Raw genomic sequence first — 20,510 nt, 5'->3', positions numbered from 1 at the left:
GTCCTTCTCATTATTTGTTAAATCTTTCATACATTATTTTTCCAAGACTGACAGAGCCTTCAAACTCAGGAGGGGATGACGGAGATACACTCTGAGATAAAATCTAGGAGAGGTAAAGGGCGTTTTGGAATGTTATGAGTGTCGTGAACCGGGGGAAATCAAACAAGGCCAAGGAGTAGAGAAATGTAGTGAGGAGGAGTCATGGCCAATAAGCAGAAAATCATCCAATTAATAAAATCTTCTGATGAAATTAGAACATCGAATAAGTCACACACCTGTGACCACACACACACACACTGTTCCTTCCTCACTACAAATCATTTAGTGACTGTTAAAACCTTATCAGATTCTCATTTTCCGGCAGTTAATGAGGTCAGTTTTCAGAGATAAGCGCTGGAAGTTAGACGTGCGAACACCTTTTCACATATTTTGCAATTTGTAAACCAAGCAAAAATGAAAGAGCTGCTCCTTTTGTTCAGAAACTTGGTTTATTGGAATGGTTTCATAAAAATGTCATTCATTACCACAAGAACACTAAAACGCTCACACCTTCAACACAACAAAAACAGCACCTATAAAAATAGCACCTTTTCACTGGCAGATAAACATGCAGTCATGAAAAGCAAAACCCTACAAAAGAAAAAACATTTTTACGCACAAAGAACATTGCGCTTGTTTCTTCATATTTAAAAAGTATATTTAGAATGATGACTCGGTATACTAATGCTTGGACTTTTATTTTGGATAAAAGAAAACAGGTCTTTTATTGTGACAGTTTGAAGATGAAAGCGCTTTCCACATTTTGCGTAAGCTGTCTTTTTTGATGCCTTTATGTGCGAGTAGCCCAGTTAAAATGTTGGCCAACTTGTTACTCAATGTATGAATTAAACATTTTTTCTATTTTAAGAAACATCTCAAAAATCTTGCCTGCTAAATACATCCTGTGAGCAAAGATGAAACTGGTTAAGGTAACAGGAAATCAAAGATCAAAGATCTGGACACAGAAACACCAATTTGATAAAATGAACAGAGAACAGGACTTAAACGTTTTTAAAAAGTAATTTAAATGAGTATGCATGATTTGAGGAGTTCAAATTATTTGGTTTATTTTGTGAGCTGGAATAAACTCCTCTTTTATGGTGTGTAGAAAACATTTTACAGTGCACAAAAGAAAACCATGTGGTTTGAACAAGAAAAATGACAAAAAGTGAAGCAGCAAAGTTTAAAACGATCATTTAGATTTGAAAAAAAAAACATATTTAGAGCACTAGATTGAAGTTGCAATGAAGCCTAATGGACTTGTCTGTCAAAGAGGACTGGTGACAGGAAAAAATGCATATATTTGTTGGAAAAAAATGTGCCACCTCATGGCCAACGCCACTACATAAAAAAACTCTTTATGCTTTACATAAATCCTACAGATTGAAATGATTTGCTTCAATATATTCAGAAAGAAGTTTGCAAGCTGACCCCCTATACCCACTGCCAGAGGATTCATTCTATATAGTAGTTCCAAAACTAAAGTATTGTTATTCAATCTGAGCACAAAGGGTTAGTTCGTCTTGATCCAGTTAACATGTTTCCTGTTTCACTGAAACTAAATGTGCATTTAATCTGAAAAAAAATTAAAACAAGGAAAAATAAAAGCCAAGATTGCCAATTTTTGTACCTTAGCACAGAACAAGATCAATAATCTGTAAACATGACTACATGGAGGGACCACAAATATCCTATTACACCTGACTAATCCGCTGTTTTGATGTAACAAGAAATGCTTCACTGAAATAACGAAAAAGTGTGCAATAACATTTACCAAAAAGAATGATGAAAAATAGATTTTAAACTGTAACTGTCTTCTGTTTAACATTTGGACACTCTCCCTGTGTATTCATTATGTGATAGAGACAAAATTCCTCCAGTGTATTTTCTATGGAATTTGCACATTTGTTTATATTTTAACTTGGACTGAAAGTAGAAGTAATCAAGAGTTTACAGAAACAACTCAAGATGTAAGGTTACCAAGACCTTTTAATAATGCATTTATGTATAACCTCTGACTTTAAAAGAATGGGACACAACTGCTGTTAAGTATGAAAACAACACGTTTGCACAGAAAGAATTGTACTCAGTTTTCTTTTCATTTAGGAAATCACAGCAAGAAGTCGTTATGATGTATTTTTTCAAGACAATGTTAAGGCGAGCTGGGTATAAAAAAAACAATAAATAAACAAAATCATATATCATTGTTTTGACTTGAAAATATAACACACAAATTCCATTTAAAGACTAAAACACTCTTGTGCCGGGGGATTTGATAGCCACAATCACCGCGCCGTTTTTGATGGACGAGGACCTACACACAAGACCAGCTGTTAGGTTGCGTCCATTAAAATACTTCACCTAAACGGATCTATCCTGTGTATACCTTCAGCCTTCCCAAGGCAGAGCTCCTCACATTCCTCCTGATGGAGGAAGCGGTTGCTGTTGCCTCCACAGCCACTGTAGATGAAGGGTCTGCATGCTCCAGCCTGACTGCTGAAGTACCAGCGCAGAGTGTATCGTTGGCAACTCCCCTCATCCATGGAGAGCAGGCACGAGTCTGCAGGAGAACCAGATCGGGACATGTGATAAATGTGCAGACAGAAGAGGCTGGGCAGAGCTGAGGCAGAGCAGCAAGAAGAAATGGGATGCAAAAGGAGCCCTTTACCTCACAGGAACCATTAAACTAGCCCGCTTTCTCAATTCATTTTCATGCAAAGCAACAAATCAGCAGAATAGCTTTCTATTTTCTTTCAGCTTGTTTGTAGACGGATGCCCCCTTTTCCTTTATTAAAAAGAAACAAAGCGACTTTTATGCATCAACAGAGCAGCCTGGGTCATGCAGAAAGCTAGACAGATGGAATAAAAGCCAGTTACCCAATTACCCCATATCTAATCACCAAGCAGGACAACATGACATGAGCCTTTTTACCTTCCTCTTTTACCCTCCTCTTGGACCTGACTGAACTGTTCTTGACTGCTTTCTCACCACCGGTTGCTGTTACTGGCTGAATGTCAGCACTTGCTGATTTACTTGCTTTGGTTCTGACTGTTTTCTCTGAATCTTTTCCATCATCCTGATCTGCTGATGTACACACAAACACACAGAGACATTAAGCCAAGCTTTAAAAACAATTAACAACAGTGTTAGAGATTGACTATTTACATAAATGGTCATTGGCGTGCGTTCTTGAACACTTGCTCACACGGGAAAAGCAAGGGGGGGCATCTTCTTTTTCGTCTGCTAATGGTCACTAGCACATGCCCACTACCTACAGTTGAAAGAGGCTTGGTGCGAAACATCAAAGCAGTGCAAACCTTGCTAATTTTGCTCCAGCTTTATTCCGATATACTGTATATGACTTGGTGTCATAAAATTCCAGCCGGGCAATTATTCATTTGTCTTCCATAATCAATTATCTAAAAGTTAGCACCTCCGTGACTGGTCGAAGTTCAGCTTGGTTTAATTTGCAACACGCTTTCAGTGGCCCCTTTTGAAAGTAGAGCCCGGAGATGGTTGTAGAAAGATGTGTAGCTACGAACGCGACAGTTTTGAATGCAAAACCTCAGAACACACGTTTAAATAGACCTTTCATAGGAAGTGGCCACTTGAACACTTGTTGCAGAGGTTGGTATGTATTTAGCATTTGGAGGGTATAAAGTTGTGCCCATGAGGAAAAAACATTTTTTGGGGGAAATTGTTTTTTTTTAGTCCAAATAAAAATGTAACTACCTTCAGTTATGAATATTTTGGAAAAACAGAACCTTGTTTAGGTCCCACACACCAGGGCGTATGATGATTCTGCATTTGAGCATCCCTGGTGGGGCACTGATGTGCTGTCACAGCCCCGCACAGGAACAATTTGATGGTTTAACTCCCATAATCCCAGCCTTAATGCTGATTATTTGGTATGGCCTGGTTGTAGATTTGAACCCACAAAATCACTTAGGTTGTACACTCTACCATTAGACCGATGAGCCGGTCCTATATATTCTAAAACTAAACAGAAAACGTAGTATTAAAAACTCTCAACAGAAACTATTTAAACAGAAAGTAAAAACACATTTTTCTGTAAACAACATTTTTTCTCTGCCCAATCGAGCACAGGATTGAATTTAAATGTTTTCATTCTATGAAAGTTAAATGTCACAAAAGGATTAAAAAACTGCACCTCCGGTCTGGTTTACTGGCTGTGTAGAGAGATAGAGCTGCTCATCAGCGGGGTCATCCAGGGCCTCGATGGAGTAGATGTGTTCATAGTCTGGGTCATGGGTGTTCACCACTACATGGAGCTCGCGGCCTGAGATGGAGGCAGCAGCACAAAGGTCAAAGGCCTTGATTTCACTGAAATCTTCCAACCCCTGGGCAGTTATCCACGCACAGAGCAGAGAGCAGCCAGGAAGTAGTCTGAAAACCATTCAGTGACCCCAGGGGGGCTTTTCCTCTTTCCAAGGTCATAAATGTGAATCTACTTTTTAATTGTTTTGGTGTGCTCCTCTGGTTCATTAAAAAAACACTTTTGGTCAATTCTCACAGTAAAATCAGCCACATTGCGATTTGTTATCTAAATTTGAAAAGCTTCGGACTGAAAAGCAGCAGCGTAGTAGCCTTTACCGTTCACAGGCATTATGCCATTAAAGGACTGCATGTGAGGGGATCTGGTGTGTGACTCAGTCCTTGTCACCTGTTACACTTCACTGCAGCTAAAGCAGATGTGGCTTCATAGTTATGATACATAAATGACAAAACCTCCTCTTCAAAAAAATCCAATTCAAACTGAAAATGTGCAGTCAAAAAAACACACCCTCAAAGATTTTCTCCACTTAAAGTAAAAGTGGTAAAGTAATGTAACTTTACGAATTAAACTATGTTCTGACTTTTCCAATAGAAAGTAAATGAATGAAAAACTTCTTCTTAAACGATGTTTTCTCAGCGGGTGTAGTACCATGGCCCATGTCTGTCTTCCACACAGGGCTTGTTTCAGGCTCATAAAGAACATTATTTAAAATTTGCTTTTCTTTGTTGGGGAGAACAAATGCTGTAATCACCAGAGAACAGCTAGGGGAGAGCTTAGCAAATCAGTCTGCATTGGCTCACCTAAAAACACAAAAATCCTGCTCTCTCCAAGCATTTTACCATAAATACAGAATACAAAATTGGCAGGTGCAAAGCGCTAACATCCGATTGCGCTTTAATAGTACATAATCAGAGCAAACTTTCACACAAAATACCAGTTTTTGCTTTGTTCTGATGCTAAAACAAGACTTATTGAGACTGTTATCTTCTAAAAGGTTTTGTGTTATGTTGTTGCTAAATCAATTTTTATGCTGCATTCACACCGGACGCGATTCGTGAATCAGGTGCATAGAGTTTCATTGATTTGGGCGTCCGGCATGGCGCAGCGAGGTTGACGCGCAAACCGGTACTCAGCTTTGGGCGCGTGACGTTGTCAGTGACTCGATCAAAGGGGAAGAAAATTAAATCCAATATGGCTGCTCAATGCAAGGATTTTTGTCCTGAGCTTCCATCCATTTTGGGGGCTGGGGCCGAGGGCTTGCAGGAGGCCGTCCCGGTTACTGTTGGGCAAAGGCGGGCTGCACCCTGGACAGGTCACCAGCGATTGAGCCCGCTACGATGGCACCCGCGGCCCGGCCAGACTCTGGGCAGTGGCTTTCACCAGCTCCAACTCCATGGACTCTTTGAAAGGCTACGGCTTGCATCTCAGCGTAGCAAACAGAGGAGGATGATCTAAGCAAGCGGGCGCCACTGCCCAGGGTCTGTCTGTCCGACACAGCAGACGGAGAGCGGGTGCCATCATAGCGATTGCCATCGCTTCAACTCCATTGGCTTATGATGTCTATCTAATTTTCATCAAGACAATAATAAAAAGATCCCCCGTTTTTTTTTCCCCCCACAGCGGATCAATGCTCAAACTGGGCCACAGACAGACGGAAGTAACGTTTAAAACGGGCGTAACCCAGGCGCAGCTCTCGCTGCAGGAGTGAAGTCTACCAGGAGAGACTCTAAAAGATATGGTGAACCCAAACACGGCGACGTGCTTGCCTGGGCCTCTGCAGAGCTCTCCAAAACATATAAGCCCAAGCTACTCGCTCAACATCATCTGTGTTTTTCATGATGTGGCAACAAATGAAGTCCAGAAAAATGTTGGCGGTTGCTCTACGGCCGGCACCTACAAGTGTGCAATTCTTCATTTTTGAATTCCATTTTTAAAAATAATTTAAAAAAATCAGAAATTATTTCGTCATAGGTTATAAACAGGAGAATACTGAAGACTTAAAGGAAACTTACGGCTAAAGCAAAAGACTAAAAATGTAATGCTAAAATTATCTTTAGAAAGATTTTAAAGATGACGATGAATCTGGAATTTTTCGTTTGAGTCAAAAATTCAGACAAGAAATCAGCTAAACACTGTTTTTGCCCTAAAATAATAAGTGAAACACATAACACATAATCAATTGGGCACTAATGGAGTTCTCTGTTTTCTTGCAGAGAAAACCACCCGATGCTCAGAGATCTCCAAAAGTGACCCAACCAGTTTACCCTTGTTGGTAAGAGAAACCAAAGACAGGCCGACTGCAGAGCTTTTAGGGAAACACTCACCCGTCTCCCCCTTCAGTACCAGCTGTTGCTCTGCTGGAGACCGAGCCCTGACTGTGGGCTTGGACCGAGATTCTGGGCCTAAACCTGAGAGAGCCGGATAGGAAGGACAGCAACGATGGGTTCCAAAACAGGAAAGGAGGTTCAGAGAGCAAGAAAGAGCAGAGAAGTGTTACACAGGGGAAAGGACCGAAAAGGAATCAGAAAAGCAAAATGATGGAAAATACTGGAAGGCAAGAGGAATTCTGGATGGACTGTAGTGTTGAAAAGTTTGTGAACATTTAAGAATTTTATTTTTCCAAACTGCTGCATAAATATGACTTGAAACATCAAACTTTCTAAAAAAGTCCTCAAAGTACTTGTTAGTCCAACTACAGAAACAGAAAGACGAAAAGTGGCTTCTTATTTCTTTTTATATAAGTTTTATATTTTGAGTTCAGTCCATGGGATTTAAAGCTAAAAAACATCCTGTTGTGAAAATAACAGGAATTTCTAACACGTCAATTCAGGATAAATCTAGTCTGCTAAATATTGTGGTGGGAGTATGATGATTTGAGGAGATTTTACAGCATATAGTAAAAAAATATAATTTACATTTGTAATAGCTGAGTGCACAGAAAGCAAAGTTTTATGCACTTTAGCTACACAAAGACATTAACACTAGATTATTTTTAAGTTTTTAAGAACACTGTTTTTTTTCCCTTAACACATTGAAGACCCAATCTGATAAAAAAAGTGAGGATGATGTTTCAGTGATATTTATGCAAAAATATTTTAAAATTCCAAACATTCTACAAACTTTCATGTCAAATCTTTGAAATGCAAAACTTTAGACAAATATTACGTTTTAAGTTCCCCAGAAACCCCGGTAAAAATAACATTAGTCCAATCACACAGCAGTTAAAGGATTCATTCAGTTTCAGCAAGAATGAACTTCATAGAACAATCCCCTTGAAACTGTGATCCTTGACAGACTCAAAACAAAGCAAGACTCCAGTTTTCCTTCACTCTGACATGACAGCTGAATGCAATACCACCATTTAGCTGTTATTTAAGGAAAAAAGAAATCATTTTGTGAAGAATAATACATTGTATAAACATGGGTGAAAATGCAGTTTGTCTAAAATGACAATACTACATATTCATAGCGGTGCGTCAGTGTCGCTTATCTCATTCTGATTGAACTGCTGCTTCTTGACGCTTGCGTGGCCCTGCGTTAGCATCTCATATGACTAAATGATTCACATTTTTGGGAAACTTGATTTAACATTTTTGGCATTTCTGGCATAATAACACGGCTCACTTGGGGTTCTTATTAAAAAAAAGGTGCATTTTGCTAGAAAATATGAAAAATCTGACAAAGCAAATGAATAAGCCCCAGGTTTTTGAAATATGTCATTTCTTAGTTAAGCTAAAAGACAAAGAAATTACTCTATTTCTCTGCACATGACTTGAATTTCAATCTAATGAAGTGCAAAAGAAGGGATTATGTACTGCTATGTTTACAAATTCATATTGCTGCACCCTGCGCAGTGTCAAATCATGTGTGTGGTATAAGACTGTGACTCATGCTCAATAACACCCTTTCTGTCCATTAATGCTTTTCTGCTGCACTCAGATGGCTCACTTACCTCCACACGCTGAGGAGCAGACACACGGACCGGGAAAAGCAAAGAGAAAAGCAGAACATTGTCAGTTTTGTGAGTCAATGAATTTCTGTGCCTGCAGTCAGTTTCTCTTCAACAATACTTCCACAACCCTCTGCAGAAATAATGAAATTTTCACTATAAGCACTTTGAAACTCAAAGCAACATAAAAAATTAGCCATCTAGGTTGTATGAAAGACTCACCACAGTGCTGATTCATCTCTGAGCGAACATACTCTCTGACCTCATCCTCCTGAATTCAAAACAAACAGGAAAACAGAGCAAAACAGCATCAACATTTGTCTTCTCAACTGTGTATGAGTGTATGCAGGGCCTGCGGTAAGGATCAGCCACTGACCGTCATGCCTGGCTCTCCTTTGTCTCCCTTTATTCCATCTGGCCCCATCTCTCCCTGCAACATGGACAGGTATTAAGGTCATGGATATCAGAAAGTTGTCTGCAGCTGCACCCATTTTTCAGATTGCGTAACTTCAATGAGCACATTTTCAATAAAAATGGCTTTGAATAAATTAAGGAGATGCTATACTGACAGACTCTCCACGCTCCCCTGGTATCCCTGGGATTCCACGCGGACCAACCGTTGCAGGACCGACTGGACCCCTCTCTCCCTGACACACAGGAAAAACAACATTACAGCATACAACATGCTTTTAATGCTTTATTCGAAAACACTGTCACATATAAAATCAATTTTTTAATCAAAAACCCAAACCCACAGCGCAAACTAATTAATGAAATAAACGACAAGGAAATACCATCGTCTCAATAGCATAAAGCGTGTGTTCTGTCTTCCTCTAAGAAAAATCCCTTTCAAATAGAAATCGATTTCAGAGATAAATGTGAAAAAACGAAAAACCTGTATGACATGCCTACATCTCACGACTTCATCCTTACTCAGGTATTTTATGTGTTCGCTAAGACCTGTCACTCATAGAACGAGTAAAGACAAAAAATGTGCATGAATATTTTTGTCCTATGATCAAGATCATAGACTTTTCAGTCTATGACCATGATATTTCATTGAAATATCATGTTTTCTTCCATTTCTTCTCTATAAAAAGCCTTTATCTACCCATGAGGGCCATTGTGACTACGGCTTTACAACCAGTTATGCTAACGATGCCCCCTCCTTTTCCCCGCCACTTTTTAAAACAATATTCAAGCCCTTGACTCATATTGATACAAATATCAAACTACTTTGGTTCTAAACTTCAAACTGTTTTACTAGAGCTGGAAATGAATTCAGGAATCAAGTTCCATCCAGCTAGTCAGTTAGCTTCAGTGCTGTCCTGTAGGCCAGCCCTTTCTAGGTAGGACTTCTTGACATCAGCCACTTCACTTATTGTCCGGTGCAGGGGTTTGTATGCACCCCATGCAGGGGTTTGTCCTCCCATGAGGATCTGTCCTCCAGTCCTGCATCCTCTGCTCTCCATTGCTGGAGACATTCACTGAGCACACTGTCAGTTGGGGCCTTGAGCTCACTAGTTCTCGGCCTCCTTCCTTGCGGATGTCATACAGTCTCAGGGTGCTGGAATTTGGATGGAAACCTCTATTTCTGGTGAGGGGCTTTTGTGTCCTATACCGCATGGTATAGCAGATAGAGGAAATTTGCCTGCTGGGCGATTACGTCAGCTATCCAGACCAGGGCCAGCAGGATCGCCACAGGGGCCCTTTTAACGCCAGAGAGCAGAGAGAAACAGGAGCAGAGAGTGCAGGACGCCAGAGGAATAGCCCCATGGCTGTGTCAGGGGACCAAGCACAGGGCCCCGCCCCTGAAGAGACCCTCAGCCCCAGACACCACCTGGTAGCTCTGGGCATCCACCCACTCCAACCCCCAGGGCCCCCCAAGTGAGACCTGCCTCACACTCCAGGCAATCACCCGCCCACCCTGCAGGTGGTCCAGCAGAAAAGAAGGCAGGAGCCACCCACCCCTGCTCAGAAGGAGGACATGTTGTACTCCTGTGGGCGTAATCTCCTCCAGTGCCTGAGCCACACCTGCACCTGGTCACGCACCTGCTCCTCATCTGCTCCTCATCAGCCAGTCTACACAAACTTCACATGGACCTCCAGCCAACGCCAGACAATTGTTCACCTCTGGTAACAATGTTGGCAAGTACTATCAGAGCTTAAGTAATTTTTATGTGTCTTAATCCTCCTGTTTCTCCCTCCCAAGATCCTGCCTGCCAGCCAATCCGTCTATCTGCCTGCCTGCCCGCCCACCCGCCCGCCCGCCTGTCCGTCAGCCCTCCTGTCTGCCTCCCTTTCTGCCTGCCTGCAAAACTGCCAGCCTGCCATCCTCACTCTGTTCAAAATAAAACTTGTTACCCGGAAAGCCGTGTCCGCATTTGGATTCTACCTTCCAACCATCTGCCATAACAGGACACCCAGGAGAAGTGGGGACCCCCGAAGAGCATTGTAAATATGGCCCAACAGGGCTCACCCACTGATGTAATTTTGGAGAGGGCCAGAACCTGCACCACAGGGACACGGACACCCCCAGGCTCAGATGTGATGTGATCCATGGCTTTATTTTACTAACCTAGTAAAACCATTGACCTCCATGCAGGAAAAAGAATAAAGGACGCACCTTTTATCTGGTTTTCATAAGGTACAGCCAATCAGAGGGGCAAAAACAAAAGAGCTGTTAATTGATCAGTTCATTTCATTTTTGGTGTGACAATTAGGAAAACAAAACAAGGCATAGCACTAAAAATAATTCTAATTGCTTTAACACCCCAGTCTGAAAAAGGTGCATCTATTAAAGATACCTGATGTTGCCCCAAACCTTATCACTAGTTTCTTTATTATCCAGATGACAAAGCAGTCAAAGGAGAGTCCTATCAAACTGTCAATCACCGTCAAGCAAAGCAGCAACAAAAAGGGCCCAGGAAAAAAAGAAAGAAAACAACAAAGAGGGATGACATGGGGACTGTAATCTTTTTATATCAGTGTTACATAACACTTCTAATGTCAAAACTGTCAAAAGCTTTATCTGTGCTGCTTTGGCTTGTTGTCACCTCACCACTTACAGAACCAGCTGCTGCTATTTTGTGCAAGTAGGGATGGGAACAATACTGGGGTCAAATCTTGTTTTTCTTTTCTTTTTTCATCTGTCCTTTTCTTTGATGAATCATTATCAAATCTGTTGCCGTCATAACACGTGTTGATACTAGTGCAACAAGAATTCCTCCATGCCATTAATCTTCCTTAGCACCTCTTTAAAAGCTGTACAGTGAAAAATAAGGTTTCAACAGCATTAAAGTAACCAAAGTCACCTTTTGTCCCTGCAGCCCCTCTGGGCCTTTAGCACCAGCTGGTCCTTGTGGGCCAGTCAAGCCGGAAGGCCCATCCACTCCTCTGGGACCTGGAGGACCAGGAACACCAGGTGGACCCTGTGTAAAGAACAGACAGTATTAACTTTGAATGTTTGTGTAGTTCTAGGGGTTGATTGATGCAGCTGATGTTTGAATATGGAGATTAGACAGTGTGTGTGCTGTTGCCATTGTATTTGACTCTGAAAGTAAACACCCACCCGTTCACCCTTTTCTCCTTGCGTTCCTTTGGGTCCAGGGACTCCATCGAATCCACGGTCACCCTGTAGCAAACAATAAAAGCAAGAAAAGAAAAAGTTGCTACACCTTTAACTGGTCACATCAAAACAGGAATAATTAAAGAAAAAGAAAATGTTTCACAGTACCTTGGGGCCAACTATACCCTCTTTTCCTGGGATTCCAGTGACCCCGGGGGGTCCAATATCTCCCTAAAAACATAGAAGAGGGAACATAGCGCACTTTAGGCCATTCATGCATTACACTTCAGAATTTCCAGCAGATGATGATCTTACCTGTTCACCTTTTCTTCCTGGTAGACCCGGACGCCCATGTATGCCAGAATCCCCCTGAGTACACTCAATTATTTTAATATGTGGACATTAAAGCAACAGATCAAATAGATAAAAACAGGCTGACACTCCAGCAGTTAAATCATCACCAAACAGCATCCCTTCCATCCTTAATTTCTGTCTAACGAGCTCACCTTATCTCCCTTGGGGCCATCACTTCCACAAGCCCCTTTGGGTCCGCGGTCACCCTGGAAAGGCAAATCACTGTCACTGTCGTGAAGTACTTGTTAGGAGAACATAAGTTACAAGCACTTATGAAGTACAGATGATGCTGTAGTACGATATCCTTTACGTAGCGTTCCAGCTATAGGGTGCGAGTACTGGCCCCTTAATGACAGTGCACAAATGCTGTACACACAGAGTGTCCAGGTGAGATGCAAGTGCCTGTAGAAAGTCCACATAAACTACACTCTGATTGTCTAAGTTCCTACAATGGTACACAATTGCATCTCACCTACTTCACCCTTATTTACTCTTATGCCGTAGTCACAACTGCCCTTACGGGTGGATACTGGCTGTTTGTAGATGAAAAAAGAACGTAGTGAGAACTTAAACAACTAGTGAAGATATGTTTATTTTTATTTTTTGCGAGATTGCACCCTCAGCAACCGCCATATTGCACATTGGAAAAACCGCCACTGCAGTGACGCTACCAGCAACTTCAAATCAAAATTTTTTTTTTCTTAGAAAAAAAATAATCCAAGTATTTGAATGGGGCTCGAGTATTCTGAGAAGTTGAGACGGGAGCTTGCAATAGGATTAAAACAGACGCATTGAGGTTCAGGCGTGGAGAAGTGGAGGTGCTCTATAGAATTATTTTTAGAATTTCCTATACTGAGCACCGGTGAGAACCTGCCCACTTAAAGCACTGCCTGCACTTCTCCTGAGATGCAGTTCTTCCTCTCTATGACCCTCCACAGGCCCTGAGAGCCCAATAACCTTTAGCCCCCGTATGGGTGAATCCATGTACAGGTGCATATGACTAGACCTGTCACATGCCCGTAGTATGCACAAACATTTTCACTCAGCAGGCTCACTGAACGGTCCACCACTTTGATATTTCCTGTGAGACACCTGCATGTTCCATACAGGTTTGCCCATTATTTTGGCCCCATATCCAACTGTAAGGGCAGTTGTGACAAAGTCATTTGCTCTCTACGTACGATAAACACATGAGTGCATTTCAAAGTTCAATAGAGCAGTAACCCAATCTTCTGAGATCAGTAGTCATTTGGTCAACAGCCATGACACCATTCATGCTCAGTAGTCATTCTGAGGGAAAGCTGTGTGTGCGTGTCCCTAAACAGTATGACACAACTTGGTGGCGATCCTTCCTGTTCCCACAGGACCACTAAATGAGAGCACAGCGCAGTTCTGCTGCACATCATGCAGAGATTGACACATTCAGGACACTTCCTCTTCTCACAGGCAGGACCAGAGCTGGAGCAGGAATTTTTGCTCAGAACAGAGGCATCCGTCTTGCTAGAAACATATATTCTATGTCACAAACACATTAGAAGCTTCCTGTCTGCAAAAGAACAGAATGACAAACTCAACCAGACAGCGCGCAGGATCTATCAATGAGCGCAGCACATGCTACATTACATCTGACAATCACTTTCACTGAATGTGACACATTTTTTCCATTTGTGCTCATATTTCTCCAAGTGTGACCTCTGCAAAAATGTTCTTTGTGTAGTCTGCCTTTAAATTGTAATCTAAAAAACTGTTTAAAAACAATTGGCCTGTTAAAAAAAAAAAACTATTTTATACATCAACTTCTTGAGTGATACTTTCAATTACATTTGTTTTTTTATTTAGGTTGTATCCAAAATAATCTGTTTTTTTTAGAGAAATTTATAATGCATGTTATTTAACTTTAACTTATTTAACTGGCATAAGATTGATCATGTAAAGATGTTTGGTCCTCCCGTCCTTCTGCAGCGATGGTATTATCCTGTCAACAGCAAGTCCAGAGACTTGCAAGTTAGCGAGCAGAGGCAGCATTGCCAGACTGGGTGGTTTCCTGCTCAATAGGCCAGTTTTTAGTAGCGGAAATTCTGCGAATTTGAAAAGAAAAACACCCAAAAATGGTACATTTAAATGGAAAATGACTGCAAAGCACAAATTACTGATTAAATATAATCATTGAATTCATTTTTTCTCTTTTCTTCCCATAATGACAGGTGAGGCACAGCCTCACCTGCCTCTCCTGACTGCACGTCACTGCTTCCCTTCCACTGACTGGTCTCAGCAGCATCATCCACCATGGTTGATGTCTATGTTCCCGTTCCCGCCTACTTCAACGCAGAATGATGAAGTTTGTAGTATATTAATGACGTACGGGTCGGATTCATGTGGCCTGGCCGTTCAGACGGAGGTCGCATTTCAAAAGATGGGATACGTATTGGATTCAGGACCACATACATAAGTGGCCTGGGTCGCATTTGAAAAGATGGGATCTGTGTCGTTCAGACTGTCATGAAAAGATCAGATACAGGTCGCATAGGGGCAAAAAAAAATCGGAATTGGATCGTTTCAGCTTGCAGTTTGAACGTAGCCTAAAACACCTGATCTAAGTCCGCCACTGCAGAAATACAATTTTAGGCTGAATTTTGTTTGTTCTCCACCATTAGAAAACTGCTGCAACAAGAAAAACATAATTTTCAGTCCATGGTTTTTGACCAAATATTCATTTTTTTCCCACTGGTTTGCCCCATTATGTCATTGCTTTAAAATTAATTATTATGCAGCTTTGCTGTGAGTGTCATTTGGATCAGGGGTGTCCGGTGTCCAACATGTTTTCCAACTAGCCAACCTGCCCATGAAGCTCCTTATTGACTAAGCACACCTGATCCAGGTAATCAGCAACAGATAAGGAATTGGCTGGCCCTTAAGGCCTGGAGTATGACACCCCTGATCTGGATCATCAGGGAAATCCAACCTTTGACCCAAATTTTAAACAAATTAAGTAAATTAATTCAGAAAAACACTGGTTTTGAGCTAATATCATTTGATTAGAATAGAATAGAATAGAATAGAATAGAATAGAATAGAATAGAATAGAATAGAACTTTATTGATCCCGAGGATTCAGTATTCAGTAAATACATTTTGGGGAAAATAATTAAATATTACTGAGTTAATATAACCTAAAAAGATGAAAGGTTTTAGTAGAACATCTGCTATAAAATGTAAACCACAATCAAATTAGACTGAAAGCCTTTTTGCCTGTGTTTCTGTAACACACTTTAAATTTGATTTTTAGCACTGACCTTGTTTTAATGGAATTATCTAGTTTATCATCCACACGAGATACAGAGTATACTGAAAGGCTAAGGTCAGGCATAATGAACAAGCACACGAGGAGAATACCTTGATTCCTCTCATTCCAGTGATCCCACTTTCTCCTTTCTCCCCTCTTGGGCCAAGCAGACCATTTTTTCCAGGTAAGCCCTGGTTAAAAATACAGAAATTAATTGTGTTCGGAGCCACTAAAGGGTAAAATCTACACAATGCATTTAAATGGAGGCACTCACTGATTCACCAGGTACTCCAGGTTCGCCTGCTTCTCCCTGCAGATACAGAACAGTACTGCACTTATTATAGCACTGAATCACTGCCTGCGCTCGCTGCTGACTGGATTGTTATTTTTAGCGGTCATATTGATTTAAACAGTCATCTATGAGCATAGATACTTGCCTTCTGTCCTCCAGGCCCACGGGCACCGGGGAATCCAGTCGATCCTTTTTCTCCAGGCTCTCCCCTCTGACCCTGGTGTCAAATACACACAGTTAAAAATATTCTAAACTGGATTTTCTTTTCCACACTCAGTCAGTGGTAAATTGCATTTTCATAACAAATCTATAAACTGGTTTGAACAGCAGCCAGACAATGTTTATTACTTGACATTGGTTCCAATTTCACTGGATTTATCAAGGTCAAAAAACCCCAACTCTCAATTTGGTGACACAATCAATCCACAATCCATCACCCACTTTTTCTTTTTCTACAAACCAAACCATCACTTCATTTCCAATGACATTTACCTGCTCTCCTGAGGGGCCTTCTTGACCTTTCACCCCTTTTTCTCCCTGTGTACCTTTTGGTCCTCGGTCACCCTGAATGAAATGCAGAAGCATTTTAAAAATATGCACATGAGCAGTGTAAACAAAACCCTAAATTATGGTTTTCAAAAGTGCCAGAAAGCATGTAGTTAGATGCCTACAAACCATTTCTCCTTTGGTGCCCTTTTCTCCAACAGGTCCTCCAACCAACACCGTGTCCCCCTGTGTGACACGAGGCCGGTTTCATCAAAACATGAAAAAACAATAACAACAAAAATACACATGCTGTGTGGTTTTGTTGTTATTGTATAAACAACTGAATCTGAGGACTACCAACTAATGATACCACTTTGGTAAAAATGGTATTTTTTTTATATAGTTTTCTGATAAATGAGGACAAATGTAAAAAAAAAATTAAGGTGTATGTCAGAGTATTTCTTTATTCAAACTACTGTGAAACAGGAAAAGATGAAAAAATGGCATTGGAAAAAAGATTGTAGCGGTGCACAGAGGGGAATTTCGAAAGAACTACACGACACAAGTTTTCTGATTCTGCCTAAAAACGGCAATGCATAACCTCTTAATCCCCAAGCTAATGTTTGAGCTAACACTCTACACATGTACTCAAAATGTGATGTCCAAGCTTGTGGACGCCAGGTGTGATAAGGTTAAAAAGATCATCAAAGGTGATCAGAGTGGGTCATTGAGCCTTCATTTATCCATAAACAACCACATTAGGCACAAGTTTAATTCTTTAGCTTTTTGTTTCAAATATTTATCAAAATCTTTTATTACAAAACTGAAAACAAATGCTAACACAACTGTTAAAACACAAACAGAGTTGATCAGATATTAAAAAGCACAAACCTTGTCTCCTTTCTCACCTTGAGGCCCCAAATCTCCCTGAGGACACACAGAGGAGACACTGGGAGTAAAAGTTCATTCAAGCGTGTCATCAAAACTTTATATCAGCAGGAAGCTCAGCCAGGGTTCACACACAAACACTTTCAGAGAGCTTTTTCAACCCTTTACAGCATATCTGAATGACATTCACTACTGATAACATCAGTCAATGTAAAATAAACAATACATAGACCAGTGCTTCTTAAATAGTGGGGCGCTCCCGATGACAGGGGGGTCGTGTGCTCAAATCAGCTGGCGCAAATCACAAGTGCGCTACAACTGCGCTCTGAATTCTGACACATTTATAGCGAGAAAATTGTGTCAAAACTGATCTGTGTCCGAAAATGGAACAAAGGGGGGTGGGAAGGTAAGAAGAGGCGGAGTCAACCAATCAGAGTGCAGCACTTAGAGGACTTGGTAAAGTTAGAAAGGTCTTCACAGATTCGGACTTCCTGCTTCAATAACTCTTCTGATAAACGTTCAAACGTGACAGAGTATCTCAATCATTTTGTATTAACACAGAGAGTGAACTACAAATGCATTTCTAAAGAAAAAAGTCATTTTTTTCCTGCATTTTAATGAGAAATGATCTCTTCATGATTTAAATGCAAACATGCAGCAAGACGGCTGCGAACGGCCCGTCAGCAGGAAGATCATCTTTCTTTAAATCACGAAGAGATCACACAAACTGACAATAAATAATATATAGCTAAATTTTACCCTTTGCCATTACAAATGTGGTTTATTACATGCAGGTACCTTATTTTTATTAAGGGATATTAAAACAACCAAAACTGTGTTTTCCAATTGGAAAAAAAGAAACAAAAAAGACTTGAAAACTATAATATTTTAGAAAAAAAAAGCCATGGTACTAATATTTTTACTCACACAGAACAGAATTTGTTAGATTATGCAAGTTATTTTATATCCCCATTTAATATTCTGTCAGATCCTTCTTAGTCTTATTTTTAGGCACTTTGTCCAAACAAGCAGATTTGCAAACATTAGAAGCATTCAAATTCAAGTGTTTTCATGGATTTAAGGACACAATTCTCTCCTGCAAAGGGACTAAACATGAATATTATTTAAAAAGAGGTCAAAATAAGTGCTGGTATTTACCTTCTCCCCACGAGCACCTCGACTTCCTGGGGGTCCCTGATAAACGCACAAACAGACACACATCAACTCTTTTTATACACTGAACATATAAATGTCTGCAGGGTGCATGGTTTTGTCAATATCACCATTTTTCTTGGTTAGGCACCGTATAATGATGTGTGACTGTGACAAACCTGGTCGACTGCTCTGAATAAAAGCTTCTGCTAAATGACCAAATATTAAAAAATCGCCCTGAGACATGAAAGAATCCACAATGCCATGACTCACTGGGGTGTGCAGCTAAGAAATGCAGGCTTCATTATAGATGCTGGTGTTTGGAAATTACACCACAGAGGAGGACGACAACCCTCTGAATGAGTTTTTCTTTTTTTTTCTTTTTGCAGTCCCGGAAATGAAAAATGCTCGTCTTTTGTTAATTTTTATCAGTATTGAGACTTAAGCTTACATGCTTCTTTCATCATTCCATGCTTTGTGCTAAAAAATAGGAAAAGCACTGTGAGAGATACTGAAATGCAAAAAAGAAGGGCGCCTTAATATTTACCGTTGAACCTCTCTCTCCGTCTATGCCGGCCCGACCCTCCTCTCCCTAAAACAAAGCACAGTTATGACACAACAAAGGCCTATAATATTGGTTTTCATCCTTCAAAAACACATCAGAACAGTTTTCTTTTTAGGGGACCATAAAATGAAACAGACTATAAATGGGCATAAATGATGTCTTACTCTGGGTCCCGGATCTCCTCTTTCTCCTCTGAGACCAGGAACGCCGACACCAACTTCCCCCTGGCAACAGAGAAGACATCAATTCCCTTTACAAGTTTGGCACACATTCATTCAGACTGACAGAAAGGGTGCCTTTTTACTAAGATGGCAGGTATGCACAGAGCGGATCAGCCTGGGTAGTCACCTTGTCTCCTTTGACCCCATTGGTACCAGGAGACCCCTATAGAATAAAGTAATGAAAATATGTTGTTAGTGTTCTTCCTATCACAGTATGATTACATTCAAAGACAGACTGCACAAAAGTGTTTGTAAGCATCAGTGCATCATCATGAATGCAGTTACAATTATTTTATTTTTATTTTTTTTAACTTGTTCTGTCCAACAGCTGATCAGATCAAAGCTAAAGGGCTCTTGTGATGGACATATTTTACTGTTACAACAGGGGTTTATGGATCCTCAGACAAACAAAGTGTATATTTGTATAAACCCCTTTTGTATATGAGACTAAGCTTTATTTATAATAGTTATATTTACCATGTATCCATTCCTTGTAGGAATAGATGGAAAAAAAGAAGAGGGAATGAGAGAGAGAGATAGAGGGACGTTAAAAATGGGGGGTAAAGGTTAAAATAGGGGAGATAAAGGGGGTGGGGGAGCAGTCTATAATACAGAGTCTTAACATAAGAGTGTCACAAGTATGCATGACTTAGTTCTCACATACACACACTGATTTACACCGACGAATATATACACACAACTATTTACAGGTTCATACATACATAGAAGACTCATCTAAAAAGGCGCACTGACTGAAATGAACTTATGCACACAGACAGGTACACACAAGATTTGCATAACCAATATTATTGGTGAGGGGCGTTAAAAACAATACCCATGCCCGCGTTTGTGCCAAAGGGAATAAGCAGGTGGGTTGAATGAATGTGTGTTTCTTAGAGTGATCATGCTGAATGCCCCTGCAAAGGCAGGAGGCCTAGCACCCCACACCTCATAGCCAGTGGCAGACAATGCAGCAGCCCGGCTGATCTAGGCACCCAAGAGGCCCACCGTCAGGAGAACAACCACCCTCATGCCCACCGGACCCCCACCATAAAGACGGAGCTGGAGGACTAAACCCAGCACCCCCCCCCCGCCGAGGAGTAGAACGAAACACAGAGTGCGAAGAGCCGGAGCAGGGCAGGGACCCGCCCCATGCCAAGGCACTCCAGACCCAATGCCACATAAGCCCCCACCCCTACCCACCCATGGCTAGCCCGCAATGCATCCTGTCCGCCAGACCCACTGAGGACAAACCGGGGGAATCGGCAGAAACTGACAGCCCAACTGGGAAGGTGGACACCGGAGACCAGCAGAGGCGGGTTGGGAAATGCGAGGCAGAGGCACAGCAGAATGCACCAGCCCCCCATCCCCAGCCTCCTTTGTCCACACAGCCAGGGAGGAGCCAGGCTAGATATC

General features: G+C 41.2%; 2 protein-coding genes across 4 annotated transcripts in view; both read right to left on the bottom strand.

Annotated features, from left to right (window-relative positions):
- Positions 1 to 469: 469 nt before the first annotated feature.
- Positions 470 to 6,791, bottom strand: LOC144992104 (uncharacterized; the record flags this gene model as incomplete). Its single annotated transcript, XM_078946873.1, has 5 exons — positions 470 to 2,353; positions 2,426 to 2,599; positions 2,972 to 3,121; positions 4,212 to 4,340; positions 6,662 to 6,791. Coding segments are annotated over 5 exons (612 nt in total), but the record flags the coding sequence as incomplete, so codon positions are not given.
- col7a1 (collagen, type VII, alpha 1) overlaps positions 6,776 to 20,510 on the bottom strand; it is an 83,694-nt gene continuing 69,959 nt past the window's right edge. For all 3 annotated transcript variants that reach the window (XM_078946871.1, XM_078946870.1, XM_078946872.1), the window contains exons 96-114: positions 19,222 to 19,257; positions 19,038 to 19,097; positions 18,856 to 18,900; positions 18,315 to 18,350; positions 17,160 to 17,195; positions 16,458 to 16,514; positions 16,275 to 16,346; positions 15,924 to 15,999; positions 15,765 to 15,796; positions 15,601 to 15,681; positions 12,361 to 12,414; positions 12,170 to 12,223; positions 12,023 to 12,085; positions 11,858 to 11,920; positions 11,601 to 11,717; positions 8,856 to 8,933; positions 8,663 to 8,716; positions 8,509 to 8,557; positions 6,776 to 8,298 (exon numbers count right to left, since the gene is read on the bottom strand). In XM_078946871.1, the coding sequence (XP_078802997.1) occupies positions 8,282 to 8,298; positions 8,509 to 8,557; positions 8,663 to 8,716; positions 8,856 to 8,933; positions 11,601 to 11,717; positions 11,858 to 11,920; positions 12,023 to 12,085; positions 12,170 to 12,223; positions 12,361 to 12,414; positions 15,601 to 15,681; positions 15,765 to 15,796; positions 15,924 to 15,999; positions 16,275 to 16,346; positions 16,458 to 16,514; positions 17,160 to 17,195; positions 18,315 to 18,350; positions 18,856 to 18,900; positions 19,038 to 19,097; positions 19,222 to 19,257 (1,080 nt within the window). In that variant the 3' untranslated portion in view covers positions 6,776 to 8,281. The remainder of the gene's footprint in view (positions 8,299 to 8,508; positions 8,558 to 8,662; positions 8,717 to 8,855; positions 8,934 to 11,600; positions 11,718 to 11,857; positions 11,921 to 12,022; positions 12,086 to 12,169; positions 12,224 to 12,360; positions 12,415 to 15,600; positions 15,682 to 15,764; positions 15,797 to 15,923; positions 16,000 to 16,274; positions 16,347 to 16,457; positions 16,515 to 17,159; positions 17,196 to 18,314; positions 18,351 to 18,855; positions 18,901 to 19,037; positions 19,098 to 19,221; positions 19,258 to 20,510) is intronic.

Source organism: Oryzias latipes, chromosome 5 (assembly GCF_053564925.1).
Source record: "Oryzias latipes strain Hd-rR chromosome 5, Olatipes_Hd-rR_3.1".
In the NCBI taxonomy this organism is placed as follows: domain Eukaryota; kingdom Metazoa; phylum Chordata; class Actinopteri; order Beloniformes; family Adrianichthyidae; genus Oryzias; species Oryzias latipes.
This window is presented reverse-complemented; position numbering and strand designations above follow the sequence as displayed.